General features: G+C 41.8%; 1 protein-coding gene across 2 annotated transcripts in view; it reads left to right on the top strand.

Moving 5' to 3' along the window:
- The first annotated feature begins 9851 nt into the window (after positions 1 to 9851).
- Positions 9852 to 23893, top strand: part of TMEM164 (transmembrane protein 164) — a 34458-nt gene continuing 20416 nt past the window's right edge. The window contains exons 1-4 of one of the 2 annotated variants that reach the window (XM_036402124.1): positions 9852 to 10039; positions 10248 to 10808; positions 22098 to 22147; positions 23716 to 23782. In XM_036402124.1, coding sequence (XP_036258017.1) covers positions 10443 to 10808; positions 22098 to 22147; positions 23716 to 23782 — 483 coding nt within the window. In that variant the 5' untranslated portion in view covers positions 9852 to 10039; positions 10248 to 10442. Of the gene's footprint in view, positions 10118 to 10247; positions 10809 to 22097; positions 22148 to 23715; positions 23783 to 23893 lie in introns of both variants that reach the window. The other variant, XM_036402125.2, reaches the window with a different exon arrangement.

Raw genomic sequence — 23893 nt, 5'->3', positions numbered from 1 at the left:
ATGAATCCTGATAAATATAGAAAGCTCTGTGGTAAATATTTTTAAGATTTATGAAAAAGCCAAGAGGGGCTGAGCCATCTGGAAATCACAGACCTGAAAAACTCTTTTGCATCCCCTGTTCTATTCTGGAAACTGTTAGCAACCATCCACTGATGTGGGATGGATAAAGGATCCAATGGCTACATGATTCATCTGGATACCAAGATGAGAACATAAGCTGAGATATTAAATCTGCATGAGATATATATTTTCTTGTTTCCTTCAAACACAGTGCACTACACTGGCCCCAGCAAATAGCACCAAAAAAAACCCTCTTATATCTTAAACATCACCTCCTTTACAATAAATGCAATCCTTACATATTTCAAGAAAACTTAGTTCCAGTTATTTATCACTAAATTTCAGTCCAGTGATTGCTGCAGTTTAGAGCTAGTTCTTTTCTGAGAACTACAAAACCTTTTTCACTCTTTCAGGTCTAACATGAGAACACAATTCCTGCCTTCCTTCCTGCAAACACGGACTCCTTTTCCCAACCCCTGTTCTATCAGAATGCTTGGTGTGCCCAGGCCCCACCCAAGCTCCCAGTGACTACAAGGCCATCATCCCTTCTGCAGAAACAGGCACATACTCTTGGAATTTAAAGTAAAACTGCCTTATAGAAGAGTATTGTGTCTCATGCAGGTTGTAATATATTGTTGGAATAGAACTAGTTCAATTCATAGAAACATAGAAACATAGAATCATAGAATGGTGGGGGTTGGAATCTCCTTCCTTCTGCTAGAGCAGGCTGCTGCATCCTCACATGGAAGAATTTCTACTTAGGACCTAACCTAAACCAGCTCTTTTTCAGTTTAAAGCCATTCTTCCATGTCCTGTCACTCCATGCCCTTGTCAAACCTCCCTCTCCAGCTCTCTTGGAGCCCCTTTAGGCAATGGAAGGTGCTCTAAAGCCTCCCTGAGCCTTCTCTTCTCCAGACTGAGCAGTCCCAACTCCCTCAGCCTGATTAATAGTAAATTGTTACTATTTCATTTCCTATGTGTAGAAAAGTGGTCATAGCAACATTCTCAAGGGATAAATCAACAGAACTTGTACTGCTACTGAAAGCAAAGTGTGTGGGTGGGTTTTTGTGTTAGTTATAGAGCATTGGGATGAGAATTTCAGGGGTGACCAACCACCAGAGGGCTCGCAGCTCCTGCCAGGCTGTTCAATGAAATGGTTAAACAGGACCTGTGTCCCCTGTGAGGCTCCTGCTCCTTGGGAAATGCATTACGTTGCCCAGAAACCCTGCCAGTATACTACTTTTCCTCAATCCTTATTAAGACACACTAAAGACTTACCTCACCATGTCCTTAGCACGGGCTGCAGGGGAGTCTCTGCTCCAGCGCCTCCTTCTTCACCTCGATGACCTTGGTGTCTGCAGTTGTTTCTTTCACTCCTTCTTGCTCCTTCCTTCCACTGCAGCTGCACAGGGGTTATTGCCCCTTCTGAGATCTGCTATCCCAGAGCTGATGTCTCTGTTGGTGCTGGGCACAGCCTCATCCAGCAGTGGGTCCATCCTGGAGCCACTTCTGGCAGCTTCACAGAAGTCACCCCTGTAGCCCCCTTGACTACCAAAACCTTGTCATGCAAACCCAATACAAAGGTATAAGAGCAGCCTTTTGGTATTTTAAAGCATCTAATTTCAGGGGTTAAATTCACAGAAATGTTCAAGTGTGTGACTGACACCTGTGCATGCTAATAAATGATGGGAGGGTCTAACAGAACCCAGGTTTGGCTTAGAAATCTTTGTGAAAAATGGACACTTCTTGATCACTCACTGTAAAGCTGAGGCATCCAACACCTCCTTCCCAAATATCGCAAGACATAAAAATACACTGTGATAACACAATTATATAACATAACAGACCTGATCTGACAAAATATTGCATGATAGAATGAAATGGTAGAAATTTCATACAATTTAATTAACCAGAGATTGCACCATGTTATAGTTCTCCTTCCCATCTTTGATGTTGTTTCTGAGACTGCTGTTACATTTGTTTTACATTATGTAAAATATAGCAGTTCCCTGACTTTGAACACCAAATATCACAGTGGTTTTAATAACAAAGGCAAATTCCACACAGAAGGTTAGGGAAGACATGGTGTTCTGAATCCCTCAGGTTGACGTTCATAAGCAGTGACAGTGTCTCACAATCTGAAATTAATTCTTAGTTTTAAAACTAAAAACTCAGTTGTAGCCAAAAGGGATTTCAGTAATTCATCATGGATGCCAGTGTGCTCAATAAACTATAGCAAAACAGAACAAAAATAGAAAGCACACATTCTTCTGCCTTAATATCTACGTAGATTTAGAGTGTACCTCCTACGTACACCAGTCACAGCTTAACTCAATTCTAACAACAATTAGAGACTGAGAAAAGTGTTGTAAAGGCTCAGCTTCCAAGAGAAAGGGTTTGGATGGTTCTTTGTAAAATGCCTTTTACTATACTTAGCAATAATGGGGGGCTAGTACTGGACATAAAATCAAGCACATGTCTGGAAAACTGAAAAATGGCTGAACAACACAGGACACAAACACAAAGGGAGTGTTCTGAGGCATAAATATTTGGTTGCTGATGTGTGAAAAGAGCAGTCATCTTTTTGTTAGTTCTCAAAATACTTCAAGTTTAAGGAGAACATCTGGATGGAAGCTTTAGTTTTCTTAAGAACATGTGTTTTATAGCAGATCCATTTTTTCAGATTCAACAAAAATATATTTTCCCAAGCTCCAAACAACTTCAGAGACTGTGTTTACTCATTTAGAATATGAAACTACAATGAACTATTCCCATTTTTCAGGTGGCTCCTCCACCTGTATTGCAGACTGACTGTACTGTTTGACCTCTTAATTTCAACACAAATAATCCAAGTGCAGATAAACTGTCAACTATGATTTTCTTTATCTCAGAGCAAACTTTGCTGATTCATGGTAGTTCTGTACTTTCCCCTGCTTTTACATCCACCTGGTTTTTGTGTCTATTAATACTGCAGCATTTTATGTAAGGGAAAAACTAAATCCAATAGTGTGAACATGACAGAAATGTGAATCAGTGAGAAGCTGGTTCATGCAGTTGTCATCTAGCAAGTTTCTGCTGGTGCTTTATATTATCTTCAGTCCATCAGGTTAAAAAACATGACAACGTGATATGCTTTTTAAGCTCTATTTTGAGTGTTTCTAGTTGACATTTACTTACTTTTTGGTATTGTCTAGCATATGTTCTAGCTAAATTATCTGACAGGGAGAGATATGATAAATGCAACAGACTTTCATCTTTCTCTCAAGAAAATTCCTTGAGAGGAAGCAAGCAATTACACTACCATAAGCCTTTCTTTAAATTAATAAAAAATGCATGTGAGCAACTGACTCAATAGAAGGAAGTCAGAATAACTGATGGAAGAATCTCTATGAACCTAGATTTGAAGCAAGAAGGAAAAAACACAACAAAACAGAAAAAATAAGAACAAACAAATCCACCTTGTAGCGAGTGGCTTGCTGTCAGTGTCTGCCTCCCCTGTGACCACTGAGGTGTCCTGCATGGCAGCGGGTGCTGCTGATCTCCCTGGGGCAGGGACACTCTCAGGGTGCCCCGTGAGGCTGGGACAGCCCTTACCCAGCATCTCACATCTGCAGCAAGGTAGGAGTGTTTGATGTCACATCTGAAGGTGCAGTGCATGCTCCTGCCTTGGATCTGTCCCCAGCTGCAGCTCCACTAGAGCAGGGCAGGCAGCAGCAGTGTCTGACTGCCAGCAGCAGTGTCACAGTCCTGTGGTCAAAGCAAGCCAGCAGCCCTTGCCACAGCCAGTAAAGCATTGCTTGTGGCCCCACTGCCTTCATGAGTGATCCAGGGTTTGATTACTTTCTGAAAAGTGGATAAAATGAGAAGAATTTTCTTAAGACTATAAAAGCCCTTCAGGAGTTAGTAGAACTCAGCCTGGGGTGTCAAAGCCATCCTAACAACAAAAAGCACATTGAAAATAAGGTCGGAGGAGGGATGTAGATGGACAGACTTCTGAAGATTCAACCTCAGTAGGGGAGCAACTGTCCTAATTTGTGAAGGGAAAGTACATTTGATTTAATTCATGGGCTACAAGGAATGAAAAAAGAAGGCCAAGTGAAAAGTGAAAAGAGGTAGGATGTAGTAGGAAGCCAGAGAGACTGGGGTTTCTGTTTTGTACAGAAATAGGCCTTCTGGTTTACAACTGCTGTTGCTTTCTGCATACACAACTTGAATATATTCATGCCTAGAGTCTGCAAGTGCTGCCCAGAGCTGTTCTAAGTCTCATTTTGATTGCTCAAAGCATTTTCAGACTGCACTTATGTGCCCAGTACTGTTCTTCAGCAAAAAAAAAAAAAACTACAAACAAGGAAGATCTGTGAATATTGTTACTCACCAGAAACGTTTCAGGACTTAAAATATAACTTTGTTGCTCAATTAGCTTGTGGGTTTTTCTTGTTTTGGTTTTTTGTCCTATACAACAAGGACACAAAGTCTGTAGTACATCTACAGGTGTAACTACATACTGATGTATACAATCACATTTCTAAAGTATAACAGCAGAGCTTGATGCTGAAGAAATTTATATAATTAAATTCAAAGGATTTGAGGACAGGCTAAAGCTAAGCATGTGCTTAAATGCTTTTTTGAATAAGAATTAAGGTTGTTTACCCCTTGTGCTTTGAAGTCCAGCTTGTGATGCTTGTTGATGATACCTACCACATGCAAGATTTCAGGCCTTGCCTTTACTTTCAGACTCACTTAAGATGGAATTTGGGAATGATAATTTGGGAGAGACAAGATGCAGAGCTTTGTTTTCCAGAGAGAGCATAAACTGCCTTTAAATTTCACACCTTGTCAGAGTGGTACCCACAGAGACAGCAATCCAAGAGCTGAGGGCAACCACAGAGAGGCCCTGTCCTGAGCAAGGGCTCATCACAGAGCATCCAGCCAGGCAGGAGAACAGGGCTGGAATGGTGGCAGGGGCTGTAAGAGTCCAGTGATCATTGAAAAAATGAGGGAGGAGAAGCCAGGTCCAGGCCAGGAACACCCCTCAACAAGTCAGGAACAGCAAAGGCCAGAGCTGAGAACAGTGTGCCTAAAGCCCAGCCTGGGACAGGACTGGGGCTCTGGCTGGTCAAGGACTCCTGATGTCCCCAGGACCTGGCATTTCTTCATGGATTAACATGAGATTTCTCATTTTTATATTTAAAGAAGCCACTGACAGAAAAATAAATCTCACGCTAGATGCAAGAACAAGCCTCAGGCTCCCATGCAAACATTTTAGTTGCATGAATTTGTTGCTTTTAGAGAACCATTTCTATTGACATAGGAGATACATATGTTTACAGTGGACCTTAGTGAGATCCTAACTTAGGCAAAGGATGAGAAGAAATGGTTAATAAAGAGAAAAGAGCAACAGCACAGTGTTCAGTCAATAATACTGAATTGTTATTCACAGATTTCAGGGTGCTTTTCAAAAAGCTGAAGGAACTCAGAGAGAATGAACAAACTGTGCATAAGCCATTCAGCAGATTGAGATCAGAGAAGCAGATATTTTGGGTTTATTTGGGATCAGAGTCTGAACATGAATGATCCATATTGTGTTGTTGCAAAGAAGTATCAGTTGTGCCAAGATATTAATTTTATACCAACTATGTTCCTTCTTTCTAATGAGTGGAATATCACAGCAATACAAGAGATCAGCAGGTCACCTCACCCACTGCCACAACCTAAAGTAGGATCATATAGATCAGCAAAGTGCTCCAGGTCACACCCAACTCTGGAATTATAATTGTAAAGTTAATCAGCTTCCTCAGTCAATCAGAGCCCCAGAAAAATTAATGCTGGCATAAGACAGGGAGGCAGAAAATGAGTAGCAAGGGGAGGAGGAAGGGCAGAAATTATTTATACCAGTATAATGTGCTGGACTATGATTCTACTTGATCTTACTGAACATCTTTATTATTTATTTTAAAGTTATTATTTATTTTAAATGTTTCCTGAATGGTCAAAAATGTTTTGAAATGTAATTCTGTGTCCCAGCTTTGTGTCACCTGAAAAATTAATAAGAATTTTCTCTGTTCCATTACTTGAATCGTTAATATCAATAACACAGAGACCCAGACTGAAGACATGCTCTAAAAACCCAGCAATATATCCTTTCCTTTTGTGAGTGAACTATTTCTTGCTGTGAACTACTCCTTGCTATGCAGGAAGTTTTGTACAGACCTCATAATACATTTACCCAGACTGTATTTCTTTAACTTTTTGAAGAAATGTCATGTAAGTGTCATAAACATAATCAAACTGACAACAGGCTCTGTCCTATCCATAAGGCCTGTTCCTTATTGGAGGAGAAAAATCAAGTTATCTGGTGTGATTTATTTTTGACAGATCCATGTTGACTGCAATTTTTCTCTGGTTATCATCTAGGCTCTAATAATAGTTTGTGAGGTTTATTTGTCCAAGGATTTTTTAATGAATTTAAGTTAGTTACACTCAAATTGAGCTGTATTTCTCTGGCTCCATCCCCCTCTGATAACAGCCATGTACAGTTGCCTCTTCTGTTTTTCTACCATCTCATTTTCCTTCTTAATTCTTCAACTGTCTTTCAATCACATTCACTAGACTCAAACTGAAAACATTTGATTCATCTGAGTGCTCCTTATCTGTTCTTTACCTACTCTGGGCTGAGATAATTTTGTTCTCAGCATCACCAGTCCCAACTATCTGCTTGTGCATGGTCTTTCTTGTAAGTCTAATACAACAGAGACACCAATCCCTTTAGCTGTACTCATAATTTGTTGATAGATTTTTTTTTTCTCTGTTGAGTAGGGGGTTAATAATTTCTCTATATCCTTCTTAGTACAAATATATGTAAAGAGCAGTTTTTATCTGGTAACTCTTGACAGTTCAATGCAGCAGTACCTTTTTTAGTATTTCTTTCTTATTCTTAGTGATTTGACCCATCTTCCTTTGTATTTTCTTCATGTGCTTAAGGTCAATAGAGACCTCATGACGTGGCCAAGATAAGCTTACTGCTATTTCTGTTCTACTCACAATTGGGATAAATGGCCCTCTGAATTATTTTCTAAAGCATTATTGCTTTTCTTAACTCCTCTCTTTAAATTTCCTTCCTGTGAAGTCTTACCTATTGATTGCTTAAATCTTTAGCTTTCATTACTTCTGTCTTTATTTAGCTGTTCTCTTTCCTTCCTCTTCAATGGACAAGCTGACATTTTGCAAATGCTTTTTTTTTTTTTTGTGGGCAAAATGCTGCCCATTTTCATATTTTCAGTCAGTTGCTCTTCACTGGCAATCTTTGAAAAAAGCACAGCAACCCTAAACTACTCAACCAAGGCCTCGTATTCTTGAGGCTAGGCCATATTCTGAAGAAATCACTACATCTGAAATACCAGCACCTGACAATGTACTGCTGTTCTAATGGAAAGGGTTTTTCACTTCACCAAAGATAAGCTCAGGAAAGAAGTCAGAGACCCAGACCCCAGACACTGCTAAAGGTGAGAGACTGAAATGCAGAGACAAGGTATAAAACTGCCTGGGATTGCTTCCAGCAGCAGTAGCTGTCCTGTTGTATGTGACTGAGGGAGTGGAAAGGACAGATCTGTCCCAGGTTGTTCATTGGCAGACCCCTAAGAGAAAATACTCTGTGCTTTGTGAGCAGTAATCCTGTGGTTTAGAAATAGAGTATCTTTTTGAACAGTCATCCTACAGCTTAGAAATAGAGGAAGAAGAAAACTGCCAAATATTGGTGTTAGTGCTGAACTGCTTGTGTTGAGAATTCAGGCTGTGAAGCAGGGTAATGCAGCATGTGTGTGTTGCAGGTATGTGTGTATTCAGTTCATGGGGCAGGAATTTGCAGGAACATTGTGCTGCAGGTTTAGATCAACAATAGGGGTTTTAATCAATCAGCAGTGACTGAAAACCCAGCATTTTGTAGAATACTTATTAAGCTCTAATAGTGGAAAGGAGTCCTTGAAGATTTTGGAAAAGCCTGGTGGGATCCCTTCCCTCCCCAAAAGAGAGTAATTTCTTCCACAGCAATGGCAGTGACATACAGCCTCCAGCTTTACAGACCAGGTATTGCTGCTGCTGTGTCTACATAGAAATCACTTTTGACTCAGTCAGTATTGATATCTAACTGGTCTTTTCAAGCTTATTTGTGGAACTAGGGTTTTATTTTCAATTAATCAGGCTCAGCAGTTTGGCCAGTGATGGTGCTGTCCTAATGCTGTCCTGTGGAGAAGGAAAGCCCTGAAATAATCAGGATGGGGAGAGCGATGTGCTGCATGCAGCTAATGTGAAATAAAATCTGTAGGAGACAGCTCTCAGGGGATGACCTGGCTCTGATTGCCTTGAAAATATCCCCTTAACCTGCTACTCCCTCCGGATCCCCTCAGACCTTTGCCTTTCAGACAGCGTTACATATTTGCAATACAACCTCTTCACAATGCTACAAACCAGGAACCAAATCCGGGCTCTGCTGCACAGGGCACACATGGCAGTAAACAGTCTAAGCACTGAGACAAGTGGGCATTGTGCTCTGTGCAAGACACTGGGCACACCTGGCTGCGGGCACCTGTGTGTGACACTGGGCACACCTGGCTGCAGGCACCTGTGTGTGACACTGGGCACACCTGGCTGAGGGCACTGTGTGTGACACGGGGCACACCTGGCTGCAGGCACCTGTGTGTGACACGGGGCACACCTGGCTGCAGGCACCTGTGTGTGACATGGGGCACACCTGGCTGGAGGCACCTGTGTGTGACAAGGGGCACACCTGGCTGCGGGCACTGTGTGTGACATGGGGCACACCTGGCTGCAGGCACCTGTGTGCGACACTGGGCACACCTGGCTGTGGGCACTGTGTGTGACAAGGGGCACACCTGGCTGAGGGCACTGTGTGTGACAAGGGGCACACCTGGCTGGAGGCACCTGTGTGTGACATGGGGCACACCTGGCTGCGGGCACTGTGTGTGACATGGGGCACACCTGGCTGCGGGCACTGTGTGTGACATGGGGCACACCTGGCTGGAGACACCTGTGTGTGACACGGGGCACACCTGGCTGTGGGCACCGTGTGTGACACTGGGCACACCTGGCTGTGGGCACTGTGTGTGACAAGGGGCACACCTGGCTGAGGGCACTGTGTGTGACAAGGGGCACACCTGGCTGAGGGCACTGTGTGTGACACTGGGCACACCTGGCTGGAGGCACCTGTGTGTGACAAGGGGCACACCTGGCTGCGGGCACTGTGTGTGACATGGGGCACACCTGGCTGAGGGCACCTGTGTGTGACACTGGGCACACCTGGCTGGGGGCACCTGCCCATGTCACACTGGAGCTGAGCTGGAGCCCCGCTCGGGTTTGTCCCTCCTCGGCCGACCTACGTATATCTGCTGCAATGGCACTTGAAAAACTCGTTTCTCGAGTTAAGGTCGCTGCCGATCGGGTCGGCGAACAGGACGGCGCTGACGGGCGTGCAGAGCCGTGCCCGGTCCTTGCCGCCTTCTCGGCCGGTGGCACTGAGGGGGCGAACCGCGGGAGGGGAGGAGGAGGAGGAGGAGGAGGAAGAAGGGGGGCGGCCGGGCGAAATCAGCGGCAACAGGCGGGAGGGAGCCGGGCACGGGGAGCGCGCACCCGCCGAGGGAGCGGCGGCGAAGGGAGGCGGTGGGGAGCGGAGGGAGGCGGGCGCAGCCGTGCAGGAGGGAGGAGCGGGCGGCCGGGCGCAGCCAATTCGGGGGACTCGTCCATTTTTCGGCGTGAGTCAGGCACGTCGGTGGGGTGATGCTGCGGCGCCGGGCAAGGGCCGGGCCAGCCGCGGGGAGCGGCCCGCCCGCTCGGGCCCGGAGTCTCGGCCGTGCCGGCGCTGCCGCCGAGCGCAGCGGTGCTTCCTCCTTCCCGTCCCTCGCCGGGGCCGGCGCCATGGCCGGGGGCGCCAGGCCTGCCGCTCCCTGACACCCGCCCGCCCGCGGAGGTACCGCGCCCGCGGATGCGGGGGCAGCGTGGGGACAGCGGGGCGGGCTGAGGGGGCTGGAGACGGCGCTGGCCGCGGGTAAGGGCAGCTCAGATCCGGGAGGAAAGGGCGAGCGGTGGGCGGCAGAGCCGGGCGGGGACAGGAGGGTCCCGGGGTGCGGGTCTGGAGCTGGCAGGCTCCGTGCAGCTGCGGCCTCTGCTCCCCTCAGGCTGCTGCGTGCGGACTCTCCGGGCAGCGGAAGGGAAGGGAAGAAGTGCCCGTGCCCCGAGCGGAGCTGCCCGCTTCTCACGGAGCCTCGCAAGGAAGGGCTGTAGCGGCAGCGTTTCGTGCTTCGTCAGCCCGGCAGTGTTTTGGCTTTGATTCCGTCTTGCTCCTACCTGTTCCTGGAGAAGAGGTCCCCGCCATGTCTCGCTACAGCCTCCACAACCTCCTGGACTGGCTGTATGGCGGGGTGGACCCCAGCTTTGCCGGCAATGGAGGGCCGGAATGCGCCGCCTTTCTCTCCGGCCAGCAGCGCCTGCTGGAGAGTTTGGTCTTCCTCAGTGTGGGCACCGTGGAGATCCTCGTGTCCCTGTGGAAGCTGAGGCAGCAGCACGTCCAGGAGCTGGAGACTCTGCTGCAGCAGCCCCAGACTAAGCAGGAGAGCCTGGGCAAGAACGTGCTGCTGGTGCTGCTCTGCCTCATCTTTGGGCTGGAGGTGGGGTTCAAGTTCGCCACCAGGACTGTCATTTACCTCCTGAATCCCTGCCACGTGGTCACCATGATGCAGGTAAGGCTTGTGCAGGGTCACCTGCAAGTTTGATTTGTGATGTACTTGCAAAACAGTATTTTTCCCCCCCCATAGCTGGTTTGTGGACCAAAAGTGCCAAGCAAAAATACAAATGCCAAGAATGGTATAAATATTTTAAAACATAGGTTTTGGGTCAGTTGAATCAAAATCTATGAAAAAAACCCAAGTCAGATTAAAAGGTGAAATTGTAGCTATAACTAATGTCCAGATCTCTGGTTGAAAGTGTAGATGATTAAGGCTTTCTCATCACTTGCCTTCACCTGATCCTTACTTCAAGAATAGAAGGTGCTGTTCGCACTGACAGCAGTGCTAAAATTTGCACCAAATCTAATCAAAACAAGATTAAATGCAAAACCAGCTATGTAATTTACGTGCAGCTTTTTCAAGCAAGTGCCTTCTAGGGGTGTGATTCTATTTTGTGAAGGTGTTGGAGAAACAAATTACTCATTGTGCAGATACTGTTGGTTTACCTTTGTAATTTTAGAGGCTGAATAGTAAAGAAACAGGTGTTACCTGTTTCTCATATGTGGGGTGAACAAGCTGATGTGGCCTAACATGTGTGGATAATCCATTTGCTTTTATGACTTGGGGCATGGTTGTTGATGTGTAATAATGTGCAGTTTGTGTAGATTTCAAAATAATGGATACATAGACAAACTGTTACTGAACTGGGCTATCTAAAGCTTATAAGCTGTGTTTGTTAATATTTCTGTGCATGTACTTAAGTATCAGTTTTGCTGAGCTTGTTACGGAGTGTTGGAGATGTCAAAAATATTATTTTGCTAATTTTATACCCTCAGCACTGAATAGCTTAAAAAATTCAAGGTCAAGAATTAAGCGAAGAATGTCAACAAGGATTTTATGAAAGTTGCCATGATAGCAGTGTCTGTCTAAGATCAATAACAGATGAAAATCAGATCAATGCTATTCTGGGTCTCCTATTGCAGTATGTGAGGTGATTTGAGTAGAATCAGATCTAGCCAGTCATTGGATTCACAGCTGGAGAGCAATACCTAAAAGGCAGGGAACTATCTTTTCTGGTTGTTCCAGCGGTTTGAGAGATAGGTTTTATTTCAAGGGCAGGGGGACAAGCTGATACAGCAATATTCAAGACCTTTACAGCAATTCATTTACAGCTCCAGAAAAAAGTAGTAGGTTATGTAAATTCCTAGGCTGTGATGCAGTGTTTGCTCAGTAATTTACAGCATAGGACACTTCCTTCCCGTGAAGTGATAAAGGATTGTTGTGAAATCAGTCAGTCAGTATTGGGGTGAAGGTATGCAAGGACTATGTAGAAATAATTAAAATAAATTAATATGGCCACATTTCCTTTCTAGGCAGTACTCAATGATAACTGGAAAATTTTCGTATTAATTCTCTGGAAAAGAGGTGAGGATATATTAACAGTAGGATCTGGTGAGAGTTTAGTTGTCTTTATGTTATGATGTTAACACTAAGTATTCAGCTGAATGCTTCCACAGACCTGGGACAGCCAGTTCTGTTCACCTCTTTCAATGGTGCCTCCTGAAAGGGAGATGGAGTCTATTGAGAGTTAAGCTCTGTAGTCAGGCACTGCCATTTCTGAATCTCTTTTTGACTAATTGTGAAGTTTTAAAAATAATCCTAGCTAATTACTCACTAGAAATGGTGTTCCAGCATTTTGAAATTGAGAAGGTGAGCATATTGGCAAAATGTGGAAGTCATGCCCTTTCATCCTCAAAAAGTTGCATTAGAAATAGGCTTAGGCTTAATGTAGAGAAAGAAAATAATGGCAAAACCAATGGCTTTCAGCAGACCAAGAGAGTTCGAGCCGAAGATTGTCGATGACCTTCACCAGCAGACAAGTAATACATGGTTGGAAAACATTGTTTTCCTGGCCCGAATTTGCTGAGGGCAACAGATTTGTAAGATGAAATATATGAAAATATATTTGCCCTTCACTTCTCTTCTTGCAGTAGTGTGTACATAATCCTGTTGTGTCTAAATAATAGCATGAACAAAGTAGAAGGTGAAGAGATGAAATGTGCTACAACAATCAAGATCACTTCAAAGGGAAGCCAACAGTAGCTGTTGATAAAAGTCTCTTCTTTCACTCTATTTCTGTTTTCATTTTCTTCAGCTGAGACTGTTTCACCTCAGCAACAAATACTCTGGGCTCTGAGCCAACAATATTTGAAACTCAAAATTATGCTTCAGATTTTCCCTGGATAAAAGCAAAATTCTTGCTCTTAAAAGACCTAAGACTGAAATGAGATCAAAGTAAAATGGAAGTTAGGTGTGTGTGCATTTGGGCAGATAAAATTGTGTAATACAATGGCTACTGAGTTTTAGGAATGAGTCTGTTCTGACCAGGTGTCTGATTTTTGCCTATCACGCCAACCTGTGTTCAAATCTTTTCATAAGTGGAAAGAACTACTTTAGATGTGTCATTGCAAGGATGAAGTGTTGATCAAGTAAATGTATTTAACTGCCTCAACAGGTCTCATGGCTAACCAGCTTCCCAGAATTTGTTGCCACCTCGTCATCTGCTTGAATTACTAGAAGCTGTGGCACTCATTTCCTGTTCTGGGTTTAGGCTTCTTGCTTAGCTTTTGGAGGAAGAAGGGTTTTTCTTCACCAGTGTCACTCATGCAGCATCATTGAGAGAGAAATCCTTTAAGTCTTAAAAAATGATAGCTATTTTGTAACACAGGTGAATGGAAACTGGTGTGGTTTCTCTGCCAGCTGTGGGGTGGGGATGGGGATTGTTTGTGCAGCATGGTGTTTAGTTAGTGTGTGATGCAGCAAGGAGAGAAGTCTGTGAAGGAATTCATAGTGAACTTTTTCTTTACTGTAAAAAATGGTGTTAGTGAAAATTATTTGAATACCTCTGTTAGAAAACAAAAGCAAGCCACAAACCACTCTCCTTTTAGGACTGGCAATATGATTGGACCAGGGCTGCTGCAGACCTGACATAAAAGGGAAACATTAAATCCCTAGGCTGTTCAAAACCTTTGCCTTTCTATATCAGGAAACAAAAATCAGCACATGTTTAAGGAGCCAGGTGTTATATTTTCAAGACATTAATCCTTTCTAATATTTTAGGGGACATCATTGTGGTATTGAAATTGGCTGTGTGAAGGAAATGTTTATGGTTTCTGTTGAGCAGTGTGAGAGGGAAGATTTCCTCGAGAGCCAAATACAGCACTATTGATTTCTTTACAAGCTTTGTGAAGGAGACCTTGAGCAGCAGCCAGGTCTTGTGCTTGTTGAGAAGTATGCACACAAGTGTTGTGTCCCTGTCTATGAGCATTGCTTTAGTGAAGTGAAAGGAAAATTTCACTCTTTGCAATGTCAAACCAAATGATTTCTAACCAATTTTCTTTATCTGTACTGTATTCTTTAAACTATAATTTTTTTTTTACTTGTACTAGTTTGAAAGCAAACCAGTGACAGATACCAGGTCAGAGCTGCAATTTAATAGGAAGATTAAAATAAATGCAATAGTACAAAAACAGTGACAGAGTCAGGATACAGCCTACACCCTGTGGGTCAGGGTCTTGGTAGCAGTGCAATTAAGGTGGCTACAGTGCTCCTGCAGTGACAGCTGTGGTTCTGTTGAAGTAGTGATGCTGTAGAAGGGTGTGGTTTTCCTCTGAAGGTCCAGTGGTGGTGTAGATGGGTCTGGTCTTCCTGAGGGAATCCAGTGGGAAAAGGCTGCTCTGGTGTTCCAAATCCCAGGTTATATCCAGGTAGGAATGCTTGGCTCCTCCCCCAGGTGGAGCGTCTCACACTGGGATGATGTAACTGTATCAGTCATGCAGTGAGACCCAATGCCCATTAATAAATGTCCCCCTGGAGAGAGGATGAGTGGTGAAGGAGATGAAGAACCCTGCCCCACCTGGTTTTAACAGCTGGGAATAGAATTCATACTTTTGGTTACATCTGACATTGTAACCTAAGATGTTACTTTTCTGCCAAACCCTTGTGTTCGTGTAGCAGTTCTTCGTTTCACATTTAGTGAAGGAGCAGTTAGAATTCATATCAAGAACTTGTTCTACATCATTTGTTCCTGTACTCCCAGTTTGTAATTTGACACACAGAATTTGCAACCTGCTATTCACAATCAAGGTAACTTAATGCAAATGAGTAAACACAGGTGTCTCTTGATGTCCTGAAGACACCCAGCTGGAGTTAACAGCCAATTAAAATTAGGTGTACGCAGGAGCCAGGGCTAAACTTAGTCTCTATTGCAAAAGAGAAACTTGTAAGCAAAAAAAGAAAAAAGTAAGGAAAATGCCATCTAAAGCAGAGGTTGTAGGTAACACTGGTAGGGTGAAGTAAGCTTAAAAGGTCCTTTCCAACATTAATGATTATGTGATTATTATAATCTTTTTCTTTTTAAAAGGATCTTCAGTATTAAACACTGCAGGTTATGACTGACCAGTCTGTAGAAATTAAAACAGCATGTGTATAATTTTATTGAAACCTTAAGGAAGTGGCAGAAACATGACTGTAGTCTAATTCTAAAATGATAGGTACAGCCACTTGTTCTTGTAAACTGCTGTGGATTTTGAAATTGACTTTAGTATGTCTAGGCCGTCTTCCAGAATGGTTCTTTAATACCACTCTTAAAATAAATTTTGTAATTATATTTTATTCTAGAAACAGTTTTGCAAAAATAATTTCTCAGTGGTAAATTTCAGCTGGTCAGTTATTGTAATTCTCTTCCAGTTCTTCACTGAATTATTCCACTTCAGCCAGTTAAGGACTGACATTTGTTTGGAATAAAGAAAAGTGTGTTTGTGGGAAACATCTGTTTTGCTGGGTTATTACTTTGGTGATTTTTTTAGGCCAAGAAAAGTAAATGTAACAGGGAAGCAATAGGTGGAAAGAAGGATAGGTTTCACCTGGTGATTTTGGTCTGATGTTTGCATAAGTAAAGTGAGTGCTAAGTGCATCTGCAGCTCAGTGAATACTAAATTATGTGTTCATTATTTCCAGTTCTGGCTTCTTTAGAGACCTGGATCCTTTCTGTCCTCTGCAAAAGAGGTTACTGTTTTTTGAAACAATGGCTGTTTTCAGAAATTACATAATAAACATAGCTTGACTGAATTCTGCATCATTTTGGAATATGTATCGTTATGGAATATATCTACGTAATTACTTACTCCTTTTTTTTTCCTTTTAATTTGTATACATTCCTATATCCTTTGTAACGTTTGGAAGAATCAGTTAAGTTGTATATTTTTTTATATTCTGGCTCTTCAAAACCTTGAATTAAAGGGACACAATTTCTTATGAAAATATGCATTTTTCAAAGTGCAAGTCTATGAACATAGACTTTCTTTTGAACATAAGTCTTGCTTTTTACAGCTTCCTTACAGGGGATGGCTAGAGAGGAAATTCATGCTGGTGTGTGGTGAAAAAGGGCAGATGAAGAAGAATTAGAGCACTAACAGCACCAGTGTTTCTTGGTGGCAAAGCTCATTTCTTGCAAAGGAGTGCATTTTCCTTCCAGGAAGATGAGAGCAACCTCAGGGACACAGACAGGGAGTGACAGCTCAGGGAGAATCCGTCAGCTCCTGTATCCCCAGTCTGCAGTGTTCCAGAACCACTGGTCTGGCCTTCAGAGCACCAGCACATGCTTGGATAGCTTAATCTGCCCCTGGTTCCCAGAGCTGGCAGGTTTTTTATTAATTGTTACTTTTGTCCTGATTTCTTTTATTTATCTTATTTTTAAGCAATGATTTTATTGTGTTTAAAAAACACAATCAACTGGAGTTTAGAGGCTTTTACTGATACTGCAATTATTATAATAATTAGATATAGGAAAAGCTTTTCTGTGATAGTTTTAACACTGTTTATACTTTGTTTCACCATTGTGTTTACTTTTAGTGAATCCCAGCCTATAGCAGAGAAATGGGGAAACATTCGTATGAGGCAAGGCAGGGTTTCTTAGTCAGAAATTTTTTGTTTAGTACTAAGAGGATAGCAAATGTGTCCTAAGGCTGTGATTCAGTTTTCTTTGTTTGAAGTGATTATGGACCAACCTTTTTAATTTAAACAAGATTTGGCCAGTGATGCTTTATCCTAAGCTTTAGTCCAGGTGCACAGGAACATGTCATGGTGCTGGTCAGTGTTCTAGCTCAGGAACTGGAGTCTAAAGCTCTTAGTTAAGCCTTGGTTTTGAAGTTGCTAGAATTTGGAAATACTGATGTGCTTCAGGCTGTAATGCATTCTTAGATAATTCTTTCCTTTGTTCTGAATATTCTTAGGAGAAAAGAACATAAAAAGTGGGGAGTTGACAACAGGTATCTTGCTCTCTGAGCAGGAGTAGGAACTGCATGATCGGAAACTGGGGATGAAAAAGCTTAGCTTTCTCTGACCCCAAATATTTACACTGAGTGTTATCATCTAAAGGCCACTGGATGAATGATTAGGTAACCAGATATTGGTTTGTTTTGATGAGATCATCACAGATTTAAAGCAAATATCATTCAAAGTGTGACATGTGTAGTTTGAACAAGATATTGGGGAGATAAAGGCCTCTTTTTGTTTCTTTTTTCTTCTTTTGTTTAGATTTTTTTTCCAGAACAGAGCTTTCAGTGTACTATCCAGGGTTATGATGTATTGCTTTTGGCTGCAATATATTTTTAGGATGGATTGTTTATCCCATTTGACAGTTTCACACACCATGTAGGTTGTTTGTTGGTAACTTAAACTCATGTTTCAGGAGTAGCTGCCTGAAACAGGCAAAAAAGACTACATCTAGTAGGATTTCAGTGGAGTGGTGAATGAAAACAGCAGCAGTAACCACACTGGACACCTTATAAATCTGAGCACCCATTGGCCTGACCACAGCATCCCAGAAAACATATTTCCTGTCAAACCACCACACTAATGCACTCATAGAAGGACCTGAGTCATGTGTTAATAATTAATCATGACTATAAGAAGTCTAGAAATCTTTCACCTGAGCCTCTAAAAGGGAAGAAGGTGAATATGGGTTTGCTGATTAAACTAAGGCACTAACCTAGAATGTCCCAATGGACATGGGTCATGTACAATATATTAGATTGTAGAGGGTGGAAGCTGTTCAGCTTGCTACACATCTTCCATCCCTGGGTAGAACTGGGAAGCTGGGGATGGAACCTGGGACAGGCAGCTCATTGTGTTCCACAGTCTGCTTTATGTAACACACAAACTACTTTTATTGTAGTATTTCTTAATGCTCTGTCAGCAGTCTTGCTTTGAATCATGAGTATCCTTAGCACTAGATTAACATAGGACACATTAATCCCTGAACCTGTCTGACAGCTGCACTGAGGCAGCAGTGGTTTTTATGCTAAAATATTAAATACATTCAACGTGCTCCTATTTAGCAATTAGAATGCAACATCTTTTGGTATCTTTTCCTTTTTTTTCCAGATTTAGCAGTCTGAGCTTGTCAAACCATAGATATTATTTTTATTTTTTTGTTTATTATTTTTCAATCTAGCAGTACAGTTAAATGTAAAATAGGAAACCAGCTATGTTTGATGGTTTGTACACTTTTTCCCACTTCTTTAAACTGGTGCACTTACCTATTGCTGAAGCCCAGATATGCAAACTGTAAAATAAGTTTCTTGAATAAAACTATTTCTATATTAATCTAGGAAAAAAAAAGAATCAAGCCCACTAATATCTCCAAATTAATGAGATTATCGCAGCACATATAATGCTTGACATGCCAGAAATGATTTGCAGCCCAGTCCTGCACTAGTTCAGACCAGCCATGAGTTCAGTGTCCCTAAGCTCCTGTCTCAAGGAAGGAACAGTTGATTGGTGCTGTGCTGGACACTGGAGTCCCCAGATCTCCAGCCCTGCTGATCCATCGTGTGTGGTGGTGTGACCTTTGTCTCTGGACTGCAAGGCAGGGCTGGCCATGCAGTTCTTCATGCTAGAAACATTTCCCAAGGGGATGGACAATTGTAATTATGGTATTGCAAAGTATAGTGACAGAATTTCTGAATTTTCATTTTCATCTGGGTCCTCAAGGTTGAACTGAACTGTGGATTGACCAGAGTTAGGAGATTCTCTGCAATTTACTGCCTGAGAACAGTTGTAGAATCTTCTGGTCCTGTGCTTCTGCTTCTTCAGCCATCCTGTCTCTCAGTATTGGCCCCATATAGGACCTCTTATCTTTGCATTTCCTGAGTGCCACACATGATTTTGTATTTCCTCCTTCTCTTGCACCCATTAGCCTCAGTCTTTTACAGATATTAATCTCTGTGTAGAAGATGTTTTGTAACTTTTTTTTTTGAGCGTGGGAAGGGAAAGGCAGTGGTCAGAACTATGCTCATAATCCAGCCTATCAGACAATGTATATTTTGTAGTTAATTTTTCCCATCCAAAATAGCTAATTTTGTCTATTTTGGGCTAATTCTTTTGTTGTTCTTTTATTTGTAAGGTGAAAATATAACAGGTGACAGAAGAAGGGGGGACACTGAATTGTTTCCTAGTGTTTCTTCTAAATTGAAAGTTGAGTTACCCTGCCTCGGGCAAGGAGAACTTTGTTGTGCTTTACCATACACACTGCCTGTGTCTGCTGGAGCTCTGCAGTGCCAGCTGGGTTGGGGACTCTGAGCCCCAGTGCCTCAAAACTCAGGAGTTCTGCAGGAGAACAGAGGCTGGGAGCTGTGCACAGCCCTGCTGCTGGTTTAACTCAGCATTCTTTGGGTTGTGGAACAGAACTGTTCCCTCCTGCAAGGCAAAGGATTGGATTTCCAATATGACACTGCAAAGTAGTAGGATTATGGGATCAGTGTGGGAACACTTGTGTTGGAGCTTATGAGCTTGTCTGCTGTGAACTGTGTATTTAAGACTGCTGATACTCTGAGCTGAGTAATGACACTTTTGGTACACGTTTGAAAAATCAGATGCAAGTGTGTCCTTTAACATTTTCCTTTAAGAAGTTGAGATTTGTTTATCCTGGCAAGTATCTACATATGTGGAGAGAAAGTGTTGATATTAAGCTGCTAAAGCTGAAGCATTTGAAAATCTCTTCCATGATCCTAAAAACTTTTAGCATAAAAATTCTGGTTATCATTTCTCTGCTGTCATGAAAAATGGAAGTCAAGCTTATTTTCTTCAAGATCCCTTTAAAAGAGGGATTTTCATGCTTAAAAGAGTTAAATATTTGATTTTCCCCTCATCAGGGTCTGAAACTGTTTCTTTCAGTAGAGTTGAAATAAAAATAATCAGCTGTGAATCGTGTTCTCTTCTTTGCCTGTCTCCATGGAAGTGATTTAAATTGGTATGTCCATCTCAGTCCTTGTAACACTGCCATCTTTTTTAAATGTGAGCTGTTTTAGTGCTCAGTGCTAGGACTCAGGCAGTACTCAGACTCAGATTGTAGCTTCTGCTCTACCATGTAGTAGTTGGAGTACTCTGCAGGGTCTAATGTCATTGAGACATATTTATAGCTTGTTTATTTTGTGCATACAGAGAAAAAGATCAATTTATAGGGTTGGGGGGGAGGATTGTTTGGTGGGTGTTGTGTTTTTTTGGTGTTTTTTTGTTTTTTTTTAAGATGTAGGAGATAAGATAAAAAGAAATTGAATTCTCCCTTGGAAGAGCAGAATTTGTTTCATGAAGTGTTAACCATGCTACAACAGTAACATATATCTCCTGTCATATTTCTGAATTTAAGGAAATGATAAAATAATCAAATTTAAAACTCCAGATGAACTGGTGAGTCTCTGGATATCATATCTCTTTTTGCTAACATACAACATGAAGAGTTTAAGAAGTTTGACTCTGCATGCAGGTCACATGTGAGAAAATACTTATCACAGAAGAGCTGTGCAAGATATTTATGGTCTCCAAAGAAGGGAAAATATAGTCCACAATTCAAGGAACTTTAGTTAGTAAACAAAGTTTATTCCAAAATATGCAACAATGGAATAATGAAGCATAATAAGAGTCAGACACTTTTCCCACAAGCTGTATTGGTCTTGCATGCAAGGTGATATACAGAGCTCTCATAAGATTTTTCTGACATGTACTTTTTTCTTCTTTGTTTCCCTTAGCACAGGAAAACATCCATTAGTGATTCTAATCATGCACCTGTTACGTTCTCTTCCTCCTTAACCTGCCCTAGTGAGTTGGAAAAGCTTGCTTTTTAAATGCAAGACTTCAGAGAAACTGATTGGATTTTAACAGTGTTCACTGAGAAAATGTCTTGAGGTCGATTCCATTAAATTCAATTGCTGCCTCTCTTACTCTGCCTTTGTTAAGAGTGCTGTATGACTTGGGAAAAACAATTTGAGTGTGTGTTGTGTTCTAAGCTGTTGTTGAAACTTGAATGGAACATACCAGCTGTCTGTCTATTAGGAACTTGACCTGGAAATAGAATATTTGGAATGCGTACATTGATTTGTATAGTAATGACAGGAAGCCCCTTGTGTGTGAAAGGGCTCAGTAGGATGATCCAGATTTGAACACCTCTATTGCTGTAAGTACATGGTCTGGTTGTGATTAATTTCAGTACCCATTGGAGGCCTCTTCCTAACCCTGCAACGCTTGAAAGAAACACATTTGGTGAATTGTCCAATCTGACATCACAAAGCAGACATACTCTCCAAATGTTCTCACTCAGTTCAGTGATAATTTGTTTTGTTGGTTGTCAGTGAAATAAGGTATTGTGAGTTTATTTTAGGAACAGCAGTAAAAACTGAGATCCATATTTTGCTGAAATACTGAACAGTAAACCAGAGTTTCTTCTTTGCAGTAGTGGGCAAAAAAAAAGAAGAATTTTTATTACTGAATATTTATGTAGTAATCTCATATCTAGAGCAAGACTTGTTAATATGAAGTTACTGTCTGAGGTTTTGGCACTGGTGAAGGGAAGGACAATGGTGATGTTGTAAATGCTGATATTTAGCACAGCAAGGACCTCACCATGATTGAGGCAGCTGCTGTAGAATAAGATTGGTGTTTCAGTAATCTGGTTCATGAGAGACCTTTTATAATGCCAATAATAACTGGTTAGAATTTGACTGGTTTCATAGGCACTGGCAGAAGCTGAACTCTCAGTGCTGCTCATACTGTTTAAATCTTTTTATATGTGGGTAGTGGGAAACCTTTTGATTTGTTAAAGACTTTACATCTTTTCCAGTTCTGCTGTAAAACATGTCTTCTGGCAAGAAATTATTTGTGACATACAGAACTTAGTAGGAAAGATTTAGAAAATGGAGTCTAAAAGAGGTCACTGCCATTAATTTAAATTTGTTTCTAATGTTTCAGATTTTTCTTCTTGCCTGTCCCCCATGTCGGACTGCAATGATTCTCTTCAGGTATTACCTCTTCCTTATTGTATTTCTGTCCACTTGTACAATGTGTTTTAGAAGTTAATTTATAAAATACTAAGGGAAATATCAAGTTGGAAAGGCATATTGGCTGGATTGATAAATGACACTTTGAAAAGGGTCAGGGCTTAAATTAGGGTGTTGGGTTCCTTATCCTTGCTTCATGTGTGTTGGTGGGATTGGCCTTGCTGATGAACAGGAATTAGCTCAGTAACAGTGGATTAATGCAGATTAATGTATGAGCTACTATAATTTGTGTCATGGGCCTTGAATCTTTTTACCATCCTCAGTAGAAATTGTAACTGGGCCTTGCTGGAAGCCGTGCGGGCAGTCTGGGTCTGGTTTCAGAGTTGTGGATACAGAAAGTTAAATAGGCAAAGCAAATTCTCTCTGGCTTGGTTGGGTATTTCTCAGATCTGTGAATTCTTTTCTAAAAGCCTGCATATTGTTATTAACTTCTGCAGCAGCAGAGCCCAGGCTGCAGCTGAGGGTGCAGCCCATGTGTTGAGGGGAGGGTCAGGGATTTCCTGGCACTGTACTTGGCACTGGCTGTAGCTGCCATTGTGGCATTAAACTCTGCTCTTCCTTGTCTTAGTCTAGGCAAAAATGGTGCTGGGGAATGCCTTAGACAGTCCTCCTGCAGCTTTTCCCTGCTGTTCCTTATTTCTGCAGGGATTATGCTGAACAAAGACTCTGTATTAGCATCTCTGTCTTGGAGAGTATGAAAAGTATGTCTGCTGTCCAGGAAGTCTTTGCTAAAGACCAGTTGTAAAGCAGAGGCCACAATATTTGTTGTTTTTCAGAATGGGTATATCTATTTTCTAACACCCTGACAACATTTAAATTGCATTTGAAAATCTGTTTTAAAATTGTAGTACCTTTTCCTCCCTCAAGTTACTTTTAAATTCCTAAGAGTTTGAAAGGACAGTGGTGGGAGACAGTTTATTCTTTGGTTTGTGTCTGATGTAATATAGACTGAACAGTTCTGATACCAATTTTCTGTTCCTGTGATCCAACAGTACTTCAGAAAAAAGATGGCTGAAAGCTATACAAATTATGGAGTATAATGCTACTTTCCTGCATTATGCTTTGCTTCGGACTTGCTGTTGCATTTTGATAAATGTAATTATTTTATTTAAGGGACTTCTTTCAAATTCTTAAAGCTTCTTTGAAGCTGTGCATGCACAGCATTAAAGAGGAGTAAAACCCTTTATCAGAGATGCTATATTAAGCTCTGGAAGACAAATGAACAGCAGAATTCCAACTATTTAGCAGCTTGCATCATGAACAGGATTATGGGCAGCCCAGGCTTTCTAGGAATCCAAAGCTCATTATAGAAAGCAGTCCTACTTTAGGAAATTCTTGAAGTGTGTATTTAAAGATAGGATTTTGTCCAGTTTTATTGCATTTAATAGTGACTTAATTAAAATTCAAGACTAAATAATTTTAAGTGTCTTGATGTCTTTTATTGAAGAGATACTACATAAAAGACATGAGAATATTCTTATTCCATTTTATTTCCATGTGTGAAAATAATATCTCATCTCTTTTCTAAGGCTGCAGATGCATATGCTGAATGGGGCCCTCTTAGCATTGCTGTTTCCTGTTGTTAATACACGCCTGGTGAGTGTACTGTGGGTTTCCTTCTCCTTTTTATTTCTTTCTAAAAGATTATCTTTGGAGAGATGTCAGATATTTGCTTTGCTTGGCCTTTTAAAGTTCAATTTACCAGGC

This window comes from Molothrus ater, chromosome 14 (assembly GCF_012460135.2).
Source record: "Molothrus ater isolate BHLD 08-10-18 breed brown headed cowbird chromosome 14, BPBGC_Mater_1.1, whole genome shotgun sequence".
Taxonomy (NCBI): Eukaryota; Metazoa; Chordata; class Aves; order Passeriformes; family Icteridae; genus Molothrus; species Molothrus ater.
This window is presented reverse-complemented; position numbering and strand designations above follow the sequence as displayed.